The following is a 19602-nucleotide window of genomic DNA, read 5'->3' on the forward strand; positions in this document are numbered from 1 at the left end:
TCACTTTATTTTAAAGTAAACAAAGTCCTGACGCTGTGAGTGGTGAGAACACTAGATGTACCTCGAGGAAAACCTGAAAACAGTTCACGGAACCAAAAAGATTGGTGATGATCATTTGCTTTACTAAAAGAGTTTTTCACTGATTTCCATTTAAATGGCACTTAAAATTGGATCTGGTTTGCAGAACGTCAGTCTACACGCTTCTTCAGGAGTGTGATACTTGTATAAAGCAACCTGCAACTGTACCCAGCCTCCAGCTAATTCCAGGTCCTATTGCCGTTTAATAAAAATGTTCATGCCTTTTGGAAACAGGAGGTTTTTACTGATCTCACCTGGCTGAAAAGAAATGGATGGGTATTTTCTTAGCCTTTCTAACTGTGTTTCTTTCTCTCTCGCTTGTTGCTTCTACGCCCTATACAACACATCCATCTCTATCCCTTTTCTTTTATGATGTGGACCAAACCTCTTGTTCTCCCAAGACGTTTGTGTGCTGAACCCTTGGATAGAGTCAAAAGCTTACTGAAGGATTTTTTTTTTTAACTTACACAAATACTCTTTTCTTAAATTAGGAAGTCTAAAATGAAAGGAAAGGATTTGTTTCTTTATTTAATGTCTTTACCTCCTCATGAGGGTGCAGGAGCACAAATATATTAAGTAAAACAGTAGTTCCAGGAAGCCTTCCTAAAGCTTCCCCACCTCCTTGCAGTACTCCTGACAGCCCCTGTCTTTAGGCCAAGGTCAGCAGGGAATCAAGAAGTGAGCATCACAGAAGGGGAGCAGAGACCTTAGAGACCGTGACATTCCCATCTTGCTTCCTACAGGAGGAAACAGACAAAGAAAGCTCAAATACCTTATTTAAAGTCACAGCTGTTTGGAGGCTGAACCAGGTCCCCTGTGCCCACTTTTGCCTGTACAGGTGGTGGAGGCTAGTGTAGCAGTCTCTCCCCTATACAACCACATTCTAGTCCTCCAAGCCACTCCCTCCCTCTGGGCCTCATTCCCCTATCTATAAGTTGGGGATAGATGTGTATATTTATGGAAGAGGACTTCTACTATTTAGCATGTAGTATAGATGTTCTGTAGGGAAGACCACAAAATAACTACCTTTTCAACTTTGTTCCTAACAACATGCTTTCAATTGTTAGTGCTTATTTTCTACGCAGAAAACAATAACAGCAGTAGAGTGTCTTTGAACGCTCTACTAGGAAAAATCAGATGACGGCAAGCATTCCAAAGGATCTGCAGGGCAGGGCACCGTTGTGGTTGGGAGCACAAACTTTGGAGCCAGGCAGCCTTCAGTTTGAGTTCTCACATCTGCTACTTTCTAGCTCTATGCCCTTGGGTCAGCTGCTCAACCTCTGAGAGCCTCATGCCCAAAAAAGAGTTAAAAATAATACCTTTCCACAGAATCATGAGGACTAAAGGAATGTTGTATAGGCTTTGCATGGTGACTGGCATACAAGTGCTGATACATAGTAATGATGAAGATGATCGATATGTGTAAGAGATGGGGGAGTCCTGCCGTATTTTTCTTGGTAGTAAAAAGGGATATTAAAATATTTTGTATGTATGTATGTAGGCCACTGTCCTGTTACACTAACCTGCGGGGCTGGCTCTGTTTCCGTTGGCTGCCCCATTGCTTTCCATTTCCCTTCCAGATCTCCACTCAGCAATGGCTTTTCCTGGCTGAACCCTAAGCCAAGCCCTTTACAGAGAAATTCAGCCACATTATTGACTCTAAAGGGAAAAAGAAATGTGGGAGAGAAAGGGATATGAAAATATGCTCTTTGCTCCCAGAGAAATGCATGTAGACATGCAAAACCTTTTGTTCACCCTTGTGCGCTGTAGCTAAACAGGGCCCAAAATACGGTGATGCTCAGATTAATGGAAACAGAATCTGCTGGAACCATGCTTCCAGTCTAGAACCTTACCTCATTTCCCAGTGGCTTGTGTCCTCATAAGAGTCTGCTGGTTCTGGAATAAATGAGTTTATATTTGGAAAATTGGTTGCTTGGGATATGTTTACTCTTTTGTTTTCAGGACTAATTTGAACTAACCAATCCCAGCTGGGTTAATGAACAAATTGTCAGGCAGATCACTCATTTCCTAGCCAGCTGCCCTAACTCCACCCATCCCCAAAACAGGTCTGTCTCCACTAGTCGACACCAGCAGGCAGCTTTGTTTTCAAGTGTGGTTGAACAAAAAGCCTTGTTTCCACCTCAATCAAGTTTCCTTCTACAGCTGGGGTTGCACCTGTTACTTCAGGAGTCCAGAGACAATGAGGCAGTGTGACTGCTAAAACCCAGCCTCAGCCAAAAAGAGCAAGGGCACTAGTGTTGGATGGCAGAGGTCATTTATCCAACAGCTTTCACTCAACCAACATGCATTGAGTATCTGCCTTGTGCCAGGGGACACAGCAGTGAATAGTGCAGGCAACTCTGCCCACAGGGAGCTTATATTCTAGCAGTTCTTGAGATAAATAGCACAGCAGAATGACTGCGCCAGCCCCATGCTGCCTCTAGGGGAATGTGCACACAGGCTTGCAAAAGAGGCAGGAAGCAGAGCCATCGCATTGCATAGTTCTTACAGAAACATATGGCCTACATACATACATACAAACATATTTTAATATCCCTTTTTACTACCAAGTAAAATAGGGCAGGACTCCCCCATCACTTAAACATATCGAGCATCTTCATCATTACTATGTATCGGCACTTGTATGCCAGTCACCATGCAAAGCCTATGCAACTTTCCTTTAGTCCTCATGATCCTATGGAAAGGTATTATTTTTAACTCTTTTTTGGGCATGAGGCTCTCAGAGGTTGAGCAGCTGGCCCAAGGGCATAGAGCTAGAAAGTGGCAGATGTGAGAACTCAAACTGAAGGCTGCCTGGCTCCAAAGCTTGTGCTCCCAACCACAGTGATGCCCTGCCCTAGAGATCCTTTGGAATGTTTGCTGCTACCTGATTTTTCCTTTCCCCCTTCCAGTCTTCCCTGGATAATTATTTTAACTATATCCTACTGAGCTCAATATATGAGGAGAGAGATAGCCCGTGAGATAGCTTTGGGCCAGAAAGCCCCTAGGATAACTGCCCTCCATCACCTTTTTTTTTTTTTTTTTTTTTTGAGATGTCTCTCTCTGTTGCCAGACTGGAGTGCAGTGGTGCAATCTCGGCTCACTGCAACCTCCACATCCTGGGTTTAAGCGATTCTCTTGCCTCAGCCTCCTGAGCAGCTGAGACTACAGGTGTGTGCCACCACACCCAGTTAATTTTTGTATTTTTAGTAGAGATGGGATTTCACCATGTTGGCCAGGATGGTCTTGATCTCTTGACCTTGTGATACGCCCACCTCGGCCTCCTAAAGTGCTGCGATTACAGGCGTGAGCTACCGCGCCCAGCAAGGATGACACTTTTAGGAGCGTGAGTGGAACCCACTGTCCCCCAGGCCTATAGAAATGGGCAAGAGGAGCTTGGCAGGAGAAGAGAGTGAGACACGGGTGCTGACGGTTTTGTGGAGGTTATTTGTAAAACTGTATTGATGGGAATCAGAACCAGGTAATTAATGATCAGGAAATAAAAACTCATTTCTTTTCTTCTTTAGGGGAAGCCAGAATATTTGGGTGCCACAGTGGCTGCTCCCGTTGTGAAGCTGGCTGACCAGGACTATGAGCCCCCCACGTTATGCTATCACCCCATCTTTTGTGGGAACCTCTCTGGAGGGGATCTCCTTGCTGTATTTGAACTGCTGCAGGTGAGTGAACCAGATGTGGCACCAAATATCTATCAGGTCTACCTGCACAGAGAAGTGGCCTCACCACAAGTGCCACTTGAGTGAAGCTGTGCCTGATCCCTCGCTGCGATCCCATATCTGAATGTGTGTCTTGGGGACCTGAGAGGTGCACTTAAGAACTCAGGTGACTTGGACTATTCCTAGATCCCCTGAGCTTGTAAGTCAGAATCTCAGGATGAAAGATTCTTGTGAGTTTGGCCAACGTTGCTTGAGCAGCCTTCTGTGCAAGTTCCTGAGCTCCATGCAGGCCATGAAAGGACACAAAACACAGAGGAAGCAAACATATGTGAGCACTTACCATGCGTCCAGTGTGGTGATCGTTGGCTCATATACCTTTCATCACACTAGAGCTCCCTCAGTCCTGCTGAGGCAGGTGTTGTGATTCCCATTTTACAGACAGTAAATTTAGAATTAAGGTGGTTGACTGACTTATCACACAGCTGGGTTGGTGGTTGAACTGAGAGTTGACCTTAGACCTTTAAGGACTTTTGCTCCTTACACTGTACGGTTTTGCAAAGACAAAGAACTCTTAGTCCTTCCCACTAAGACCTAGGGGGATTTATGAATGTGTGTCTGGGGAGACTTTTTCAGAAAGCAGAGGTGGATATTGGGAAGAGAAGCTGAATCCCTGAAGTCCAGCAGTCCAGGAGAGGAATACACAGGATGTAGAGAGAACCTAGAAAAGGAATACACAGGATGTAGAGAAAAGAAGTGAGCAGGTTGAGGGGCCTGGATCAGAGATTTCTCCCCTTGACTTCCCACTCACTGAGGCACCAGGAGGTACCTGGTGGTACTTTACCTTTTAGTCAGATCAACACCTCTGTCTTAGGCTGCTATTATACAATAGAATTCTATAGTCTGGGAAGGTTAAACAATAAATGTTTATTTCTCACAGTTCTGGAGGCTTGGACTGGAAAGACCAAGATCAAGGTGGCAGCAGGCCTGGCATGACTAGTATCTTCATCTGACCGAGAGAGAGAAGTTATCTCTCTTGTGTCTCTTCTTATCAGGGCATTAATCCCATTCATGAGCGTCCTGCCCTCATGACCTCATTACTTCCCAAAGGCCCCACTTCCAAATATCATCACATTGGGATTGGTATTTATCATATGAAATTTGGAGAGTCACATTCAGTCCATAACAATGTCTATATAGGTAAGCCTGGTTTCCAGATATCCCAATTTAAAAACAAAACAAAAAAAACATCAAATAAAGTCAAAACTCGGTTATTTGAGAAACCAGAAGGCAAGGGTTCCTAACACAAAGAGAATGAGTTAAGAATGAAGGTGCTAGAGCTAGATTCCAAGTAGAAATCTCAGTTTCACCACTTCTTAGTGTGTGGCCTTGCGTGAGCTACTTAATCTGGGTTTCACCTGCAAAATGGGGATTATAGTCAATCTATCTAAAGTGCCTGGCATGGAATAAACACTCCACAAACAGCTATTTAAGATGATAATAATGCCTTAGAATATTAAAGCAAGATGTCTAATTCTACCATGTATTTCAGGTAAAGGAACTGAGCTGGATAGAAAGGTAATTACTTGCTCAATATGGCAGGTGAGAGTCTAGAATCCGGAGAGTCCCACCAGAGCTGGGGATTCTGGGGAGCGTAATGAGGAAGGGAGCAGCTTTGGGGTTAGACACACTTTTATTCAAACCCAGACCCCGCCCAGGTCTATAGCCTTGGGGGTTGCACATGGCTACAGTGATGAGTTCTTAAGCTCATCTTATCAAAGACTTTGAGTGTGGTCTAGTTTTTGCTCCATGTAAGGGAGAACTTTTTGAGGATGGAATGGCTGCCTTGGAGAAAGAGTGAGCTCTCTGTTAGGGGAGCTGAGGCTGGGTGAGAGTTCTTGGGGGAATGGATTAGCACAAATTCAAGCATTGGCTCCAGTTACATAATGACTGCAGCCTAGGATTTTTCTGGGTAGGACCAGAAAAATCTTTGTCTTACAAATCTTAAAACCAAATGGGATTCTAATAGAACCAGATCTAGTCAAATAGATGTGTGTTGCACAGTAAAATGGACTATCAGAACTGAACGTAATCTTCAAAACTGTTGGTCCAGTCTTAAGTGAGAATCCTGGTGACCTTAAACTGTCATGAGTGATTTTAGGTTAAAATCAGCATTAAATAGTGTTGGATTGATATGAAGGGAGCTTTGCCATGTTTTATCCTTCTAAGTACTTCTAGAAGAAAGCCACTTTTGATGTTCATCTGTCTCGAATATCTCTCAACTTGAAACCTCCCTTTTTAATAAGAGATAGCACAGGTTCCAGGCACAAAGAGATCGGTGACACCTATGGGAACATTTTCCAAAGTCTGCCTCTTGGAACACCAGTCCCTCCAAATACAGTAAAGACAAAGTTTAAGAAATGCTTCACATTGGCCAGGCGCAGTGGCTCACACCTGTAATCCCAGCACTTTGGGAGGCCAAGGAGGGCGGATCACCTGAAGTTGGGAGTTGGAGACAGCCTGACCAACATGGAGAAACCCCATCTCTACTAAAAATACAAAAAGTAGCCAGGCATGGTGGCGCATGTCTGTGGTCCCAGCTACTCCGGAGGCTGAAGCACCAGAATTGCTTGAACCCGGGAGGCAGAAGTTGCTGTGAGCCAAGATCATGCCGCTGCACTCCACCTTGGCCACAGAGTGAGACTCTGTCTCAAAAAAAAAAAAAAAAAAAAAAAGGCTTCACATTGCATATTCCAATAATATTATTTTGTTTCATTGGTTTTCTTTTTAAAGTGACCTTCCATTTCTGTCAAGTAGTACTTGTTTTGCCTTGCAAGATGAAGTTTCCCTTTTAAAACTAAAAGTGTCTAATAAAAAAATGGTTGTGGGATGTACAAGTGGTAAAGGTGGTCGTGGAATGGCTGACCTGGGAAAATGAGATGTAGTCCAGCACTCCCATTCTGCATGTGAGAAAGCTGAGGCTCAATGCTAACTGAATTGGATTCAGTCAACTCTCTTTTCACTACACAATGCTGTCCTAGTACATGCTCTGGGTCTGAGACCCTGCATCTGCCAATGAAGGCTGGACTGGTGGATCCCCAAATGCTGTCTGTGGGCTCAGCTGTCTGGGTTTTGTAGCCCCATCTCTCATCCTCCCTTCCTCAGCCCTGAGCTGGGTGCACTGGTGAGAGACCCTGCTGCTTCCCGAGAGCCGACTTAATGAAGTAAGCACTGTCAGAGGTAAGTAGCCTGAGATACAATTCATTAGGATTTCATTAGGACTTCTTCTCATTTGATCGCTTGTTCAAAAACTATTTTAATCACCAGCATGACTGTCTTAGCATGTGGATCTCATACACACTGAGAAGACAGGGGCTGGAAAATGCCTTCATTTGTGGATGTCTGGCATCAGTTTCTCTATCTCCATTACTGAAACTGCCCTTGCTCAGAAGGATTTAGAGGTGGGGAGGATCACTTGAGCCTAGCAATTCAAGACTAGCCTCAGCAACATAGTGGGATGCCCATCTCTACAAAACATAAAAATTCAGTTGGGTGTGATGGCACATGCTCGTGGTCCCAGCTACTCAGGAGGTGGAGGCGGGAGGATTACTTGAGCCTGGGAGGTCGAGGCTGCAGTGAGATCATGATCACACCACTGCATTCCAGCCTGGGCAGGAGAGCAAGAGACCCTGTCTCAAAAACACATGAAGGATGTAACACCTTTGTTCTCCTATGCACCAGACTGATTTCATTATTTTCATTTCCCTCCTCTATCCAAGTTAGCTGCCCCCTGTCCTCCCAATCCTGACTCATAGCCCCATTGTTCTCCCAGACACTCCAGCTTGAAAATTCAGTAAGCCTTAATTCTTCACATCACATCTTTATCCATAGCCAGGGCCGCCCCGTAGATTGTTCCTTGAATGGTTCCCATCCCCTGTTCCCATGGGTTCTTTTAGTTTTCATGTGAATGTTACACCGGCCTCCTTGCTCGGCTACTGGCCTCCTTTACTTTTCCTGTTCACTCCATCCTCCACATTCCTTCCCGAACACTAGCTGGTGTTACCACCCTTCTCTCCAGAAATCTTCAGCAGCTCTTACTTCCTGCCACCAGGAACATTTCTCAAAGTCTGGTTTTTTTTTTTTTTTTTTTTTTGGAACATCACTCCCTCCAAATACAGTGACAAGCAAGCTTGAGAAATGCTTTATATCACATGTCTCTTGGGGATCTGAAATGCCAGTTACCATGGTAAAGAAACCGAGAAGTCCTGCAGCAAAGAACTTTTTGTAACTTCTTTTTCAAAACTTGGTATTTCCCAAATGTATTTGACCACAAAACATTTTTTCATGGTAAGTGTTAATATTCCCTGAAGAGGAAATCTGCCCCATAGGAGACTGTCACATTTCTGTAGCCTGGCTGTTAAGCTGTCCTGAAATTTGTCTTCAGACTACTTTTGTAGCCTTACATTTTAGCTGCATGGTTAACTGGGCAGCCATGCAGCTAACGGGGCATAGAGCCTTTAGATGTGGAGGGCAGAGCAAATTCCAGACCCTGAAGCCTCACTATGCCTGGCATGCTCAAGGAGGTCAATGTGGCTGCAGTGGACAAATGACAGGAAGCGGGAAGGAGATGAGGCCAGTGGGAAAAGATCACATGGGGCCTGGTAAGGACTTTGGCTTTTATTCTGGGAGAGACGGGAAGCCCAGAGAGGACTCTCGGCACAGTGACTTATGTTGCAACACGAAGATGCTGGATCCAGTGTATTCTGAAGTGGCAAGGAGAGAAGCAGAAAGGCCCATTGGGAGACTCTTGAAGTTACTCAGATTGGAGATAAAGGCGCCTTGAATCAATGTAGCCATGGAAAGGAAGAGAGGTGGGCTCTGTATATATTTTAAAGATAGAGTCTTTTGGATCAGCTGATGAGATTTGACATGTGAGGTTTACTCCACATCACACAGAAAAGCCCACAATATTTTACACATCATAGACTCACAGTAAAATATTTTGTCTGTGCCTGATGGTTCACGCCTGTAATCCCAGCACTTTAGGAAGCTGAGGCAGGAGGATTGTTTGAGCCCAGAAGTTTAAGACCAGTCTGGGCAATATAGCGAGACCCCATCTGTACAAAAAATAAAAAATTAGCTGGGCATGGTGGTGGAGGCTGCAGGAACTATGATCATGCTACTGCACTCCAGCCTGGGTGACAAAGCAAGACCCTCGAAAAAAAACAAAATGCATCTATTTACTCATTCAGTGAAGAAACATTCATGGAATTCTGTGTGTGAGCCAGATTTCAACTGTCGGGCCATTCCCCGGTCCCCTCACAGCAGTGTCCCCTTCTGCAGTCTCAGAACTGTCTGTTGTTATTCACACTTTGGCCTTCTTTTCCGTTCTCCATACTTAGAACACTTGTTTCCCCTAGTTTTATAACGTTTCTCTTGTTTTCAGAGCCCTCTCTCTCCTATTACAGTTTTCCTCTCCTCTGCTGCTTGAATGTTCTCCTTCTGGAAAGTCCACCTCCCTTTCTTAGAATGTTTTGCTTCCTGTGTTGGTTTCCTGTTGCTGCTCTGACAAATGACCACACAGACATGGTGGCTTAAGACAACCCAATTTATTATCTTACAGTTCTTCAGGTCAGATGTTTGAAAGGGTCCCTTATCAGGGCATTAGCAGGTCTGTGTTCCTTCTGGAGGCTCTCGGGGGAAATCTGTTTCCTTGTCTATTCTGGTTTCTGGGGATGGCCTGCATTCCTTGACTGGTGGTCCTTCCTTTATCTTCAAGCCAGCCAGATAGCTTCTTCAAGTCTCTCTCTCTCATTGTCTATTTATCCCTAGAACCTCCCGGCTACTTCCATTGCCACATCTCTTCCTACTCTGGCTCTCCTGCTGCTGTCTCATAAGGACCCTCAAGGATACATAGGGCCCACCCAGATAATCCAGGATAAACTACTCATCCCAAGATCCTTAATTTAATCACATGTGCCACATTCCTTTTTGCCATTTAAGGTAACGTATTTATAGGTTCTGAGGATTAGGATATGAATATCTTTGGGGAGTCATTATTCTGCCCAACACACTTCCTAGAAATAGCTCAGCCTTCCTAGAGGGGTAGTGCACTACACACCCCCAGAAGGGGCCACTGCTATTTGGTCAATGTGGCTGGCACCCCCTACAGTTGTGCAGTGTGTAGCCTCCGTGGATTTATGTGTTAACTCTGCCTGCTTAGAATCCATTCTTCCTTTTCATTCAACTTTCTAGGACTCTTTCTCTTACCATCATGTGAATGTTCTCTAATTTTTTCATTTGTTTTTAATCTTCTTTGTCTATGTGGTATAGATTTAACCTAAGTTCTATTGGCTTAAAAAATGAGATATTCTTCTCTGATGCTTGGTACTCATTAAGTCTTCTCATTAGAGGTCTGAGTTAGATGATTTAATTAGCTTCAGAGAGCATCTCTGTGTGAGCTTTCTCCCTGTTTTAAAGGTAAAGTGTTATTAACTGATTATTGACCTGCTAATAAAGACTTTGCAGAAGGCATCCACCCTAAAATAGGCTTAGTGAGGGGTCAGGGAGGGAAAGCTCGCTGATCCTTACTTACTATTAAGAACTTCCAGGCCGGGTGCAGTGGCTCACACCTGGAATCCCAGCACTTTGGGAGGCAGAGACGCGTGGATCACCTGAGGTCGGGAGTTCGAGACCAGCCTGGCTAATATGGTGATACCCCGTCTCTACTAAAAATACAAGATTAGCTGGGCATGTTGGCACGCAATTGTAATCCCAGCTACTCAAGAGGCTGAGGCAGGAGAATTGCTTGAACCCGGGAGGCGGAGGTTGCAGTAAGCTGGGATCGCACCACTGCACTCCAGCCTGGGTGACAGAGTGAGACTGTCGAAAACAAAACAAAACAAACAAACTTCCAGTAGAAACCCTGCTCAAGCCCACCAGACAATCTGCTCAACTCACCAACTTTATTCCGCAGCTCACACTTACCTCTTCTGATGGTTCTAGCTTTGCCATAATCTCACTATTTGATGTTAGGCCCTTTAAATTTCCTCTTAGGTTTTTTTTTTTTGTTTTGTTTTGTTTTGTTTTGTTTGCCTGGGTTGGAAACAATTTTCTTTCAGCAAGCTGAAGATATTATTCCATTGCTTGGGCTGTGCTTTCTCTTTTGAGAGGTTGGTTATCATTCTTATTGTTGCTCCTTAAAAAGTGATCTTTATTTATTTTCCCTCATGTGATTGTTTTAAGGTATTTTCTTTATTTTGGGTTTTTAGCAGTTTTACTATGCTGTACTAAAGTACAGTTTTGTTTTTATCTTGTTGGGTTTTATAGAGCTTTTAAAACCCTGGCTTGATGTTTTAAATTAGTTTTGGAAAATTGTCAGCCTTTATCAAAGATTGCTTCTGTCCTATTCTATTCCTCCTCTTTTCTCTTCTCTCCCCTTTCTCCTCTCCTTGCCTCACCTCTTTTTGCCTCCTCTGTGACTCCAATTACATGTATATTAGACCTTTTAATTCTCTGTGCCTCTTATGTTCTTTGATGCATTGTCTATCATTTTGTCTCTCTGAGCTTTATTTTATCCATAATATGGCCTACCTTCCAGCTCATTTCTCCTGCCTCTTTTTTAAAACCTATTCACTAAGTTCTTCTTTCCAGTGACTAAATTTTCAGCCATAGAATTTCCCATTTCTTTTTTTATTATAGATTTATCTATTGAAGCTTTTTATCTGGTTTCTTATTGAACAGATTAAGCATCGTTACTTTAAAGTTCATGTCAGATTACCACATTATCCGAATCCTCTATGCGTCTGTTTCTTCAGCTAGTTTCTCTTGTTAATAACATTGTCTTATCTCTGTGCCTGCCATCTTTTATTGCATGCTAGACATTTCTACATAAAAATATGTAGTGAGCTATTAAGTGATGGAGCCCAAGAAGCCACTGTACTAAAGATGAGATATAATAGAAATATAAATTATAGGCTGAGGGAGACAGAAAGGAGAAAGGCTTCTGAGCATCAGTGATTTCTCAGATGGGCAGGGCTGGGACTAGGGTCATGCATGGCCCTAAGAGTGAGTGCCTCCTTAACTTTTGTACCCTGTGTGCCACACTGGTTCACCCTTGTCCTGGACCTACTTTGAGGTCCTGATATTTTACTTCCATGGGGATATTAGAGCAGTCAGGCTTTCAGACCAACTACCCATCCTGCCAACCCCCAATTCTTGCTATTTTGCCTTCATAACAATCTCTTGTTTTTCCCTGGCCCTATGTGCTGACTAACTGCATATCATATGGTTTTATAGGCCAGCAGCCGACCCATTTCACTGGAAAAAGCTTAATCTTGACTGGTAGCAAAGTCATTTAATTGCCACCATGTTATAGGATTCTTTAAGGGCTGTGTTGAGCTCTTAACAGCATTTTTCAGGCACTTATGAAGCAAAACTTCTTTGGCCATTTCCCAAGCTGATACTTCAGCAGCCCCAGGATAAAACATATGATGCTTTTTTAGAAGCACATCTAGAGGCAGCCCCTCCTATGCCACCATCACAGCTGTTCTGTGGCTTTCCCTGTAAAGCTAGAGGGGCTACTGACCTTCCCAGTGAGGTGATGCTTGCACGCTAAATTGCTCACCTCTTCACTGCCAGGCAGTATTGGGCATTGCCATCCTTGTCATTTACCAGCTTCTTGATCTGAGCTGGTGCATCCTGCAGCTTCATTACCTTAAGCCTATTTCACATTTGCAGTGTCTGCTCTCCTTTTTCTGAGCTTTCTTGTAATTAGCTTAACCACATCTGCTGTTGCCAACTAGAATATGTCTATGAAAAAGGAACGGTGATATATTTGCATTTTGCAGATTGTGATGCACAATTAGGCTTTTTCTAGCATACGGAGCATGTGGACTAATATGTCAGTCAACCAATAAGCATTTATCAAGAACTCACTGTATATGGAGGGGCTTGGAGAATGAAGTAAATAAAGACTCCCTTTTGGCCAAGTCCCTGTAATTTGTTCAGGCAGACAAACAGCCCCAGGAAGGAGAACCACCTGCTCCAACGCAATGTTTAATAAAACATCTGATTCCCAAGGAGCTTGGTGAGTCATCTGGCCCAGTATCTGAGGCTCAGAGAGGGAAATGTACTTGTGCAGGGTCACACAGCAGAGCCTTATTTCTGGACTCAGTCTCCTAATTTCTGCACGAAATCTGTATAGAGGACATATTGCATTCAACAAGCATTGAAATGGTAGAAGCAGCTGGGATCGGGTCAGAAAAAAAGCTTCTTTTATTTTTTGTTTTCTTTGAAGAAATTGAAAGAGGTATGTGTCGAACCAGGTTTTGAGGGCAGTGTGAGATAACCTACACTGAGAAAAAATAACCCTGTTCTCAGTAGAACTTTGTAAGTCCTTTGTGTGAAATTTCAGCAAAGCTGAAATTGTCCTGAAGTTTCATTAACCCCAAGTGCACAAGAAGTGACAAGTTTTCATCTGCCTTCAAAACATTTCATTTTCTGCTCCACTGATTAAGATGTAGTCTCTGTTGGATTAAATGTAAATCTTTATTTATTTTTTATTTTTTGTAGTAGTAGTCGTAGTAGTAGTGCATAATGGCTTTTCTGGAGATCCTGACAAGTCCGAAGGGAGTGGGGATCATTAAGGCTCAAACGTTTGGAATCTGATAGACGCTCCTTCTCCACTACCCTGCTGTGGTTCTTGTGTAATTTTTATTAAGTTGTAAGACCTATCTTCCGTATTTGTTTTTTTCTCTCCCCTCTATACTGTGAGCTCTGTGTTATTAGCCTTGTGGCACATCTTAAGTGCTCGCTAAATGTTGGTTACCCTTGTAAATGAATGCATTTATCAATTAATACATAATTAAATATGGTAAAATGCATGCTCCTTGTATTTTAAGCTGGAAACGTTACTTTTGTTGGCAAAACAGTGAACATCTTACTGATGACGTGGTTGTGTGGCACCGTTGCCTTCCCTGTGTCTCTCCAGTGTGTAACTTATACTTGCCTTGTGTGGTAGGTCCCTTCCTCCGGGCTGCAAGGCCTCCCACCCGTTGAGCCACCAGACATCACCCAGATCTACCCGGTTCCTGCCAACATTCGGCCGGTGCTGAGCAAATACCGAGTGGAGGTACGGGTCAGGGTAGGAGCTGAGTTGTTCTTTGGGACTCAAGGGCAGTGGCCCCGCCTGAATTGTAGGAGAGGTGGTATGGGATGGGCGGGAGACCTGGAGAAAAAGAACGAGACCTCAAAAAGCTGTGCCGTTCTTTCCTGGAGGAACATAGCGTGGTTCTTGGGGAGCAGGTCTGACTTTTCCACACAGAGCCAGGGCAGGTGTGGGGCTCCTGTGTGGAGGGGTGGCGATGGCTCTGCTGGTCGTCTCCTCAGGTTCTCTTCTGGGGAGTTCGGGAAATGAAGAAGGTGCAGCTCCTCTCCGTGGATCGGCCTCAGGTTCTCATTGAGTGCGGAGGACGAGGTGTGAAGTCCTGTGTGATCCAGAGCTACAAGAACAACCCGAACTTCAGCGTCCAGGCAGACGCTTTCGAAGTGGTGCGAGCTTCTCACTCTCCCGACCTGGCTCATTCCTCTTTTTTCCACAGATGAGACGTTTTAGGGTTTCAGATGTCCACTACCTGCGACAAAGAATTAATTTAGTGAAAAGCCAGAATTTCAGAATGAGATATAATAGACTTTTGTTGTTTTGTTTTGAAACGTTTCCAGTGTGGATCATACAGCAATCAAAGCAGGTTGACAAACTTTTTCCTAGAATAGCAGTTCCCAAAGTGTAGTCCCAAATTCATCAGCATCAGCATCACCTGAGAACTTGTTAGAAATGCTCATTCTCAGGTCCAGCTGTTCTGAGTTAGAAACTTGTGGGGAGGGCCAGATGTCTAGTTTAACAAGATTTCCAGGTGATTCTGATGTATACTAAAATTTGAGAACCACTGGCCTAGAAAATACTGTAATAAAATTTATTTTAATGGCTACTTTTTTTTGTTTTTTGTTTTTTTTTTTCTTTTGAGATGGAGTTTCACTCTGTCGCCCAGGCTGGAGGTGCAGTGATGCAATCTCAGCTCATTGCAAGCTCCGCCTCCCGGGTTCATGCCATTCTTCTGCCTCAGCCTCCCGAGTAGCTGGGACTACAGGTGCCCGCCACCACGCCTGGCTAATTCTTTGTAGTTTTAGTAGAGATGGGGTTTTACCGTGTTAGTCAGGATGGTCTCGATCTCCTGACCTCATGATCCACCTGCCTCAGCCTCCCAAAGTGCTGGGATTACAGGTTTAATGGCTATATTTTTTAAAAAGTATTTGTACTTCGAATGTCAGGAGTTTACATGTGAATTTATGCTTCTAAAGTGATTTTTTGACATCTGTGCTTTTATTTATTTCAATATTTCAACATACTTTTTTGTGCTTTGATTTGAAACTAATTGCAAAGAAAAAAATTGCTTTGTGCAACCCAGCTTGCTCCACTGGACATATATGCCCAGTTGGCGAAGCCTACAATGGAAGAATGTGCACGGTGTTTGCAAACCTTTTGTATCAGGCTACATTGAGTTTTGGGGGTCACCAGGGAAAACAGGTGGCTGGGGCACTGTCCCTTCGCTCTCAGCTCTGTATTAAATGGCTCGACTTTCATCTCTTTTATATAATGGGCCTGGATAAGCTTTCATTGGAGATGAGAGTTCTTCTGGCAGATAATGACAAAATAAAGAGGTCTGAAAATGACTATCAGAGACAGTACAGAAGTGAGAGATTTTTGTAATTTAAACCTGGGACAAATTGTTACTAAGGCAGACTTCCTGTTTGGGTGAATTACTCCCTGGCTTGGTAAGACACTGCTCCAGAGTTTTGGCAAGCTGCAGGACTGGCCAGGAGGGACAGAATGGCAAGGCAGAGACAAGGTAGGCTGGATGCCCAGCTGGCTTTGGGTCCGCCCATGGAAGGGGTCACCAGGGCTCAAGCAGCCAGGCCCAGGCCCCTCTTCATCTCAGCCTCTCTCTGCAGGAACTGCCTGAGAATGAGCTTCTGCACCCACCACTGAGCATCTGCGTGGTGGACTGGAGAGCTTTTGGGAGGAGTACCCTTGTGGGCACCTATACCATCAACTACTTGAAGCAGTTTTTGTGTAAATCCAGAGAGCCCCTTGCCCCCATCTCACACGTGGATGGAACCCAACTTGGGCGTGGTGAGAAGCTGCTCCTAGATTTTGTAGCTGTAGCTATAAAGTCATGGCGCCTGCAGAGTGCCTGTTATGGGACTGGCTCAAAGAGGATGCCCCACAGCCAAGTGGCTGGGTGGATCTTTCTGATGAGCTTGCTCCTGCAGGAGTCTCTGCTTTCTTTGGCTGCCACATTCTTACTTTGACTCACATCGGGTCAGTAATTCTAACATGCCTTCCTTGAATATGACTTACGCTCCTGCCTGCCTCCACGCTGACATTTCACTTGGCTGTGTGCTTGACGTTGTTTTAGTTTGTTCTATTTTGTATCTCTCAGGTGCACAAAGTTGAGTTCATTGCACATCTCAGTTTCATGCTGTACAATCATCATTGGTCTATTCAAAGATTCTCTCATTCTATCCACTGTCCTCCTTATTCCTTATCTCTAATCCCAGTTCCCTCCCCACTGCAGGCCCTACACCGCCATCCTTGTCAAATTTAAGTCGATTTAATCTACCTAAATAATATGCTGCTATAATTTTCATTTGTTTTCCTATTCTTTTCACTGAATTCTCTGTTTTAAGCTCTATCCATATTGCTATGTGTACATTAGCCTGTTACTATTGCTTGCTGCATCTACAACACTTTACTTTTCCTTTCCTCTCATTTTAGACCCACTGGCTGCCTCAACTCCCCTTTCCATAATCAGTGCTGCAATGAATATTCCTGTGTGTGTTCCCTGAGGGAAGATGCTATGTGGGAATTTCTCTGGAATGTACACCCAGGGGTGAGATCGCTAGGTCCCAGGAAATACGCACATGTATTTTCATTAATTAGCACCAGGGGGCACTCCAGAGAGCCGCACTGATCTACACCAGTCTACATCAGTCTATACTACCATTTCTGCATTTGGGACCCTATTTTTCTCCTCCTCAGCAGCACCTGCTATTATTCAACTTTCTAGGTTTTTGTTTTGCTTTGGTTTGGTTTTAGCTTTTGCTACTCTGTGGATATAGATTAGTATCTAATTTTTATTTTAACTTGAATTTCTCTGCTTGCAACTGTTTGCACACCCTTCATATCCTTGCTGCCATATTCATCTTCTTTCTGTGATGCCAGTTCATGTCCTTTGCCCATATTTTATGTGCTTTAATTTTTTTTGATTCACAAATTCTTTGTATTTTCTAGATGTTAAAATCCTATAGATTGTAGATATTGTTTATATCTTTTCCTAGTATGGTAACTACTAACCTTGTCTGTATTCGTACCTATGAGCAGAAATCCTTGATTGAGATATAATCAGACCCCTCCATGTTTTAAACTTTATAGTTTATATTTTTAGTCTTGTTTAAGAAATCTTTTCTCACCCCTTGGTCACAAAGGTATTATCTTATATTTTCTTCTACTAGCTTTATAGTTTCAGCTTTCTCATTTAGATCTTTAATCATCTGCATTTATATATGATTTTAAGTGGAGATTCAGCTGCATTTTTCTCCATAGAGAGCATCATTTTTCCCCCAAAGGGTCTGCTAACCTATCATTCATTTTCCCAATGATTTGTACTGCCATCTTTCTCGTAAACCAAGTTGCCATACATCCCCTGTCCGTTTCTAAGATTTCTAGTCTGTCTCACTGGTTTGTCTCTATGCCCAGTATGAAGCAGATACCCATAAGAGTTTGTTGGGTTGAATTTGTTGTTGGAAAGTCAGCAAATGTGGGGAGAGAAACTCTGGAGTTTCTGGCAGCCATGGGGGTGCTGAACTGGGAAATGTTCCTGAGTACTGACTCCTACAGCATAAAACGGAGAGATGAGGACCTTTGGCAGTAAAGGACAGTGTTTTAACCTTTCTATGGCATCAGCAGCCCAGTTAAGAATCTCACGAAGCTCTGGGCATACCCCTGCTCCCTGCCAGGCACATGTACTTATGTGCTCAGGGTTCTGCCTACCGTTGGGGGCTTCATGGCTCTCTGGAGCTCCAAAGCCTCCCTAGATTAACCCACAGCAGGGAGACAACCCCCCTGACACAGAATCTGTACCCGAAACCTTTATTTTCATAATCCCAATGACCACGATTGATTAAAATTACTTTGAATGATCATTAACAAATACAACCATTTATTGATGACCTATTATGTGCCAGACGCCTTACATCATGGTCTCCTTTCATCCTCCCAGTGAGATGGGTATTTTTACTGTCATTTTATACATAAGAAAATGAGGTTCAGAAATATTAGCAACCTGACATATTTGAATCCAGATCTGACTGATTCCTAGTATTAGGTTCCTGAAATGACCACCCTGTGATGCAGCCCAGCTCCCTGACCTGATGTGCTTTCATTTCAGAGACTTCAGATTCGCTAACAGCCCCTAAGTCCTCTGGAGCCCACAGCTCCTCCCAGGATCCCCCAGCAGATCACATTTATGTGGATGTGGAGCCACCTCCCACAGCGGTGCCCGACTCTGCCCAGGCCCAGCCGGCCATCCTGGTTGACATCCCTGACTCATCCCCGATGCTGGAGCCTGAACGCAAACCTGTAGCCCAGGAGCCACCAAAAGATGGAAAACCTAAGGTCAGACTAAAATCCCTCTCCATATTTACAAGGCTCATTGGAGCTTGCATTGGAGGCCTCAAACAATATGAAGTTGCTTGTAGTGTGACCATGGGCAAGCGGCTTCACATTTCTGAGTATCATTTCATTCTTTGTAAAATGAGGATATTGATACCCACTTCACAGCTTTGTTGTAGGATCAGAAAGTTAATGTGCATGAAATTAAAGTGCTAGTCACTTTAATATTTAATTGACAGTAATATTTAATTGAACAGAAACTCTTCTTAATTCATTAGCTTGGAAAGGCCATGGGTTTCTTCATCCAAGCATGTTCCACAAATATTTAGGTCCTACTTTGTACAAGATCATATGGGACCAAGAAGATGCATCTTTTGGATTCTAAAGAGGAGTAAAATAGTAAAGATTCTGGAAGGAGAGATTGACAAGTACACAAAGAACCACAAAACAAGGATATGGTTAATCTTTTTAAATTATATATTTGAGTGAAAAATCTTGGTGTACCAATTGAATTAAAAGAGAAGGCCATTTTAAGAAGGTCTTAAGGGGCCAGGCATGGTGGCTCACGCCTGTAATCTTAGCACTTTGGGAGGCTGAGGTGGGCAGATTACTCAAGGCCAGGAGTTCAAGACCAGCCTGGCCAATATGGTGAAACTCCATTTCTACTAAAAATAAAAAAATAAGCCAGGTGTGGTGGCACTCACCTGTAATCCCAGCTACTCCAGAGGCTGAGGCAGGAGAATCACTTGAGCCTGGGAGGCGGAGGCTGCAGTGAGCCAAAATCATGCCACTGTACTCCAGCCTGGGCAACAGAGCAAGCCTCCATCTCAAAAAAACAAAAAGGTCTTAAGGAACAACCTGCCCAGCAAATGGTAAAGAATGAAATAATAATTTAAAAAAAAAAAGAGTGGAAAAGTGAGATAGGTGCACGGAACGGATATTTGCACAGTCTGCTCTCATCTCATCCCTGGTCAGCAACCCTCTGTGACGCCTTACGTGGTTTGCTGCATTCCCCTAGCATTGCACCTGTGACTTTCTATTGACTTCTCAGATTCAGTGTTCATCATTCAGTGTTCATCTCAGATTCATCATAAAATTGTGAGTCTCAGCAGGGTAAGAGAT

General features: G+C 43.7%; 1 protein-coding gene and 1 long non-coding RNA gene across 3 annotated transcripts in view; one reads left to right on the plus strand and one right to left on the minus strand.

Moving 5' to 3' along the window:
- The window catches only part of FER1L6 (fer-1 like family member 6), a 172014-nt gene that overhangs the window by 95384 nt on the left and 57028 nt on the right, over positions 1–19602 (plus strand). For both annotated transcript variants that reach the window (XM_017881439.1, XM_017881440.1), the window contains exons 21-25: positions 3606–3755; positions 13771–13881; positions 14139–14300; positions 15759–15939; positions 18257–18483. In XM_017881439.1, the coding sequence (XP_017736928.1) occupies positions 3606–3755; positions 13771–13881; positions 14139–14300; positions 15759–15939; positions 18257–18483 (831 nt within the window). The remainder of the gene's footprint in view (positions 1–3605; positions 3756–13770; positions 13882–14138; positions 14301–15758; positions 15940–18256; positions 18484–19602) is intronic.
- Positions 102–14382, minus strand: LOC108535425 (uncharacterized). Its single transcript, XR_001887225.1, has 4 exons — positions 13759–14382; positions 12376–12560; positions 1602–1737; positions 102–815 (listed from the first exon to the last, which is right to left on the minus strand). It is a non-coding gene; the product is annotated as an uncharacterized LOC108535425 (long non-coding RNA).

The sequence above is a fragment of the Rhinopithecus bieti genome, unplaced genomic scaffold, assembly GCF_001698545.2.
Source record: "Rhinopithecus bieti isolate Rb0 unplaced genomic scaffold, ASM169854v2 scaffold_13272, whole genome shotgun sequence".
In the NCBI taxonomy this organism is placed as follows: domain Eukaryota; kingdom Metazoa; phylum Chordata; class Mammalia; order Primates; family Cercopithecidae; genus Rhinopithecus; species Rhinopithecus bieti.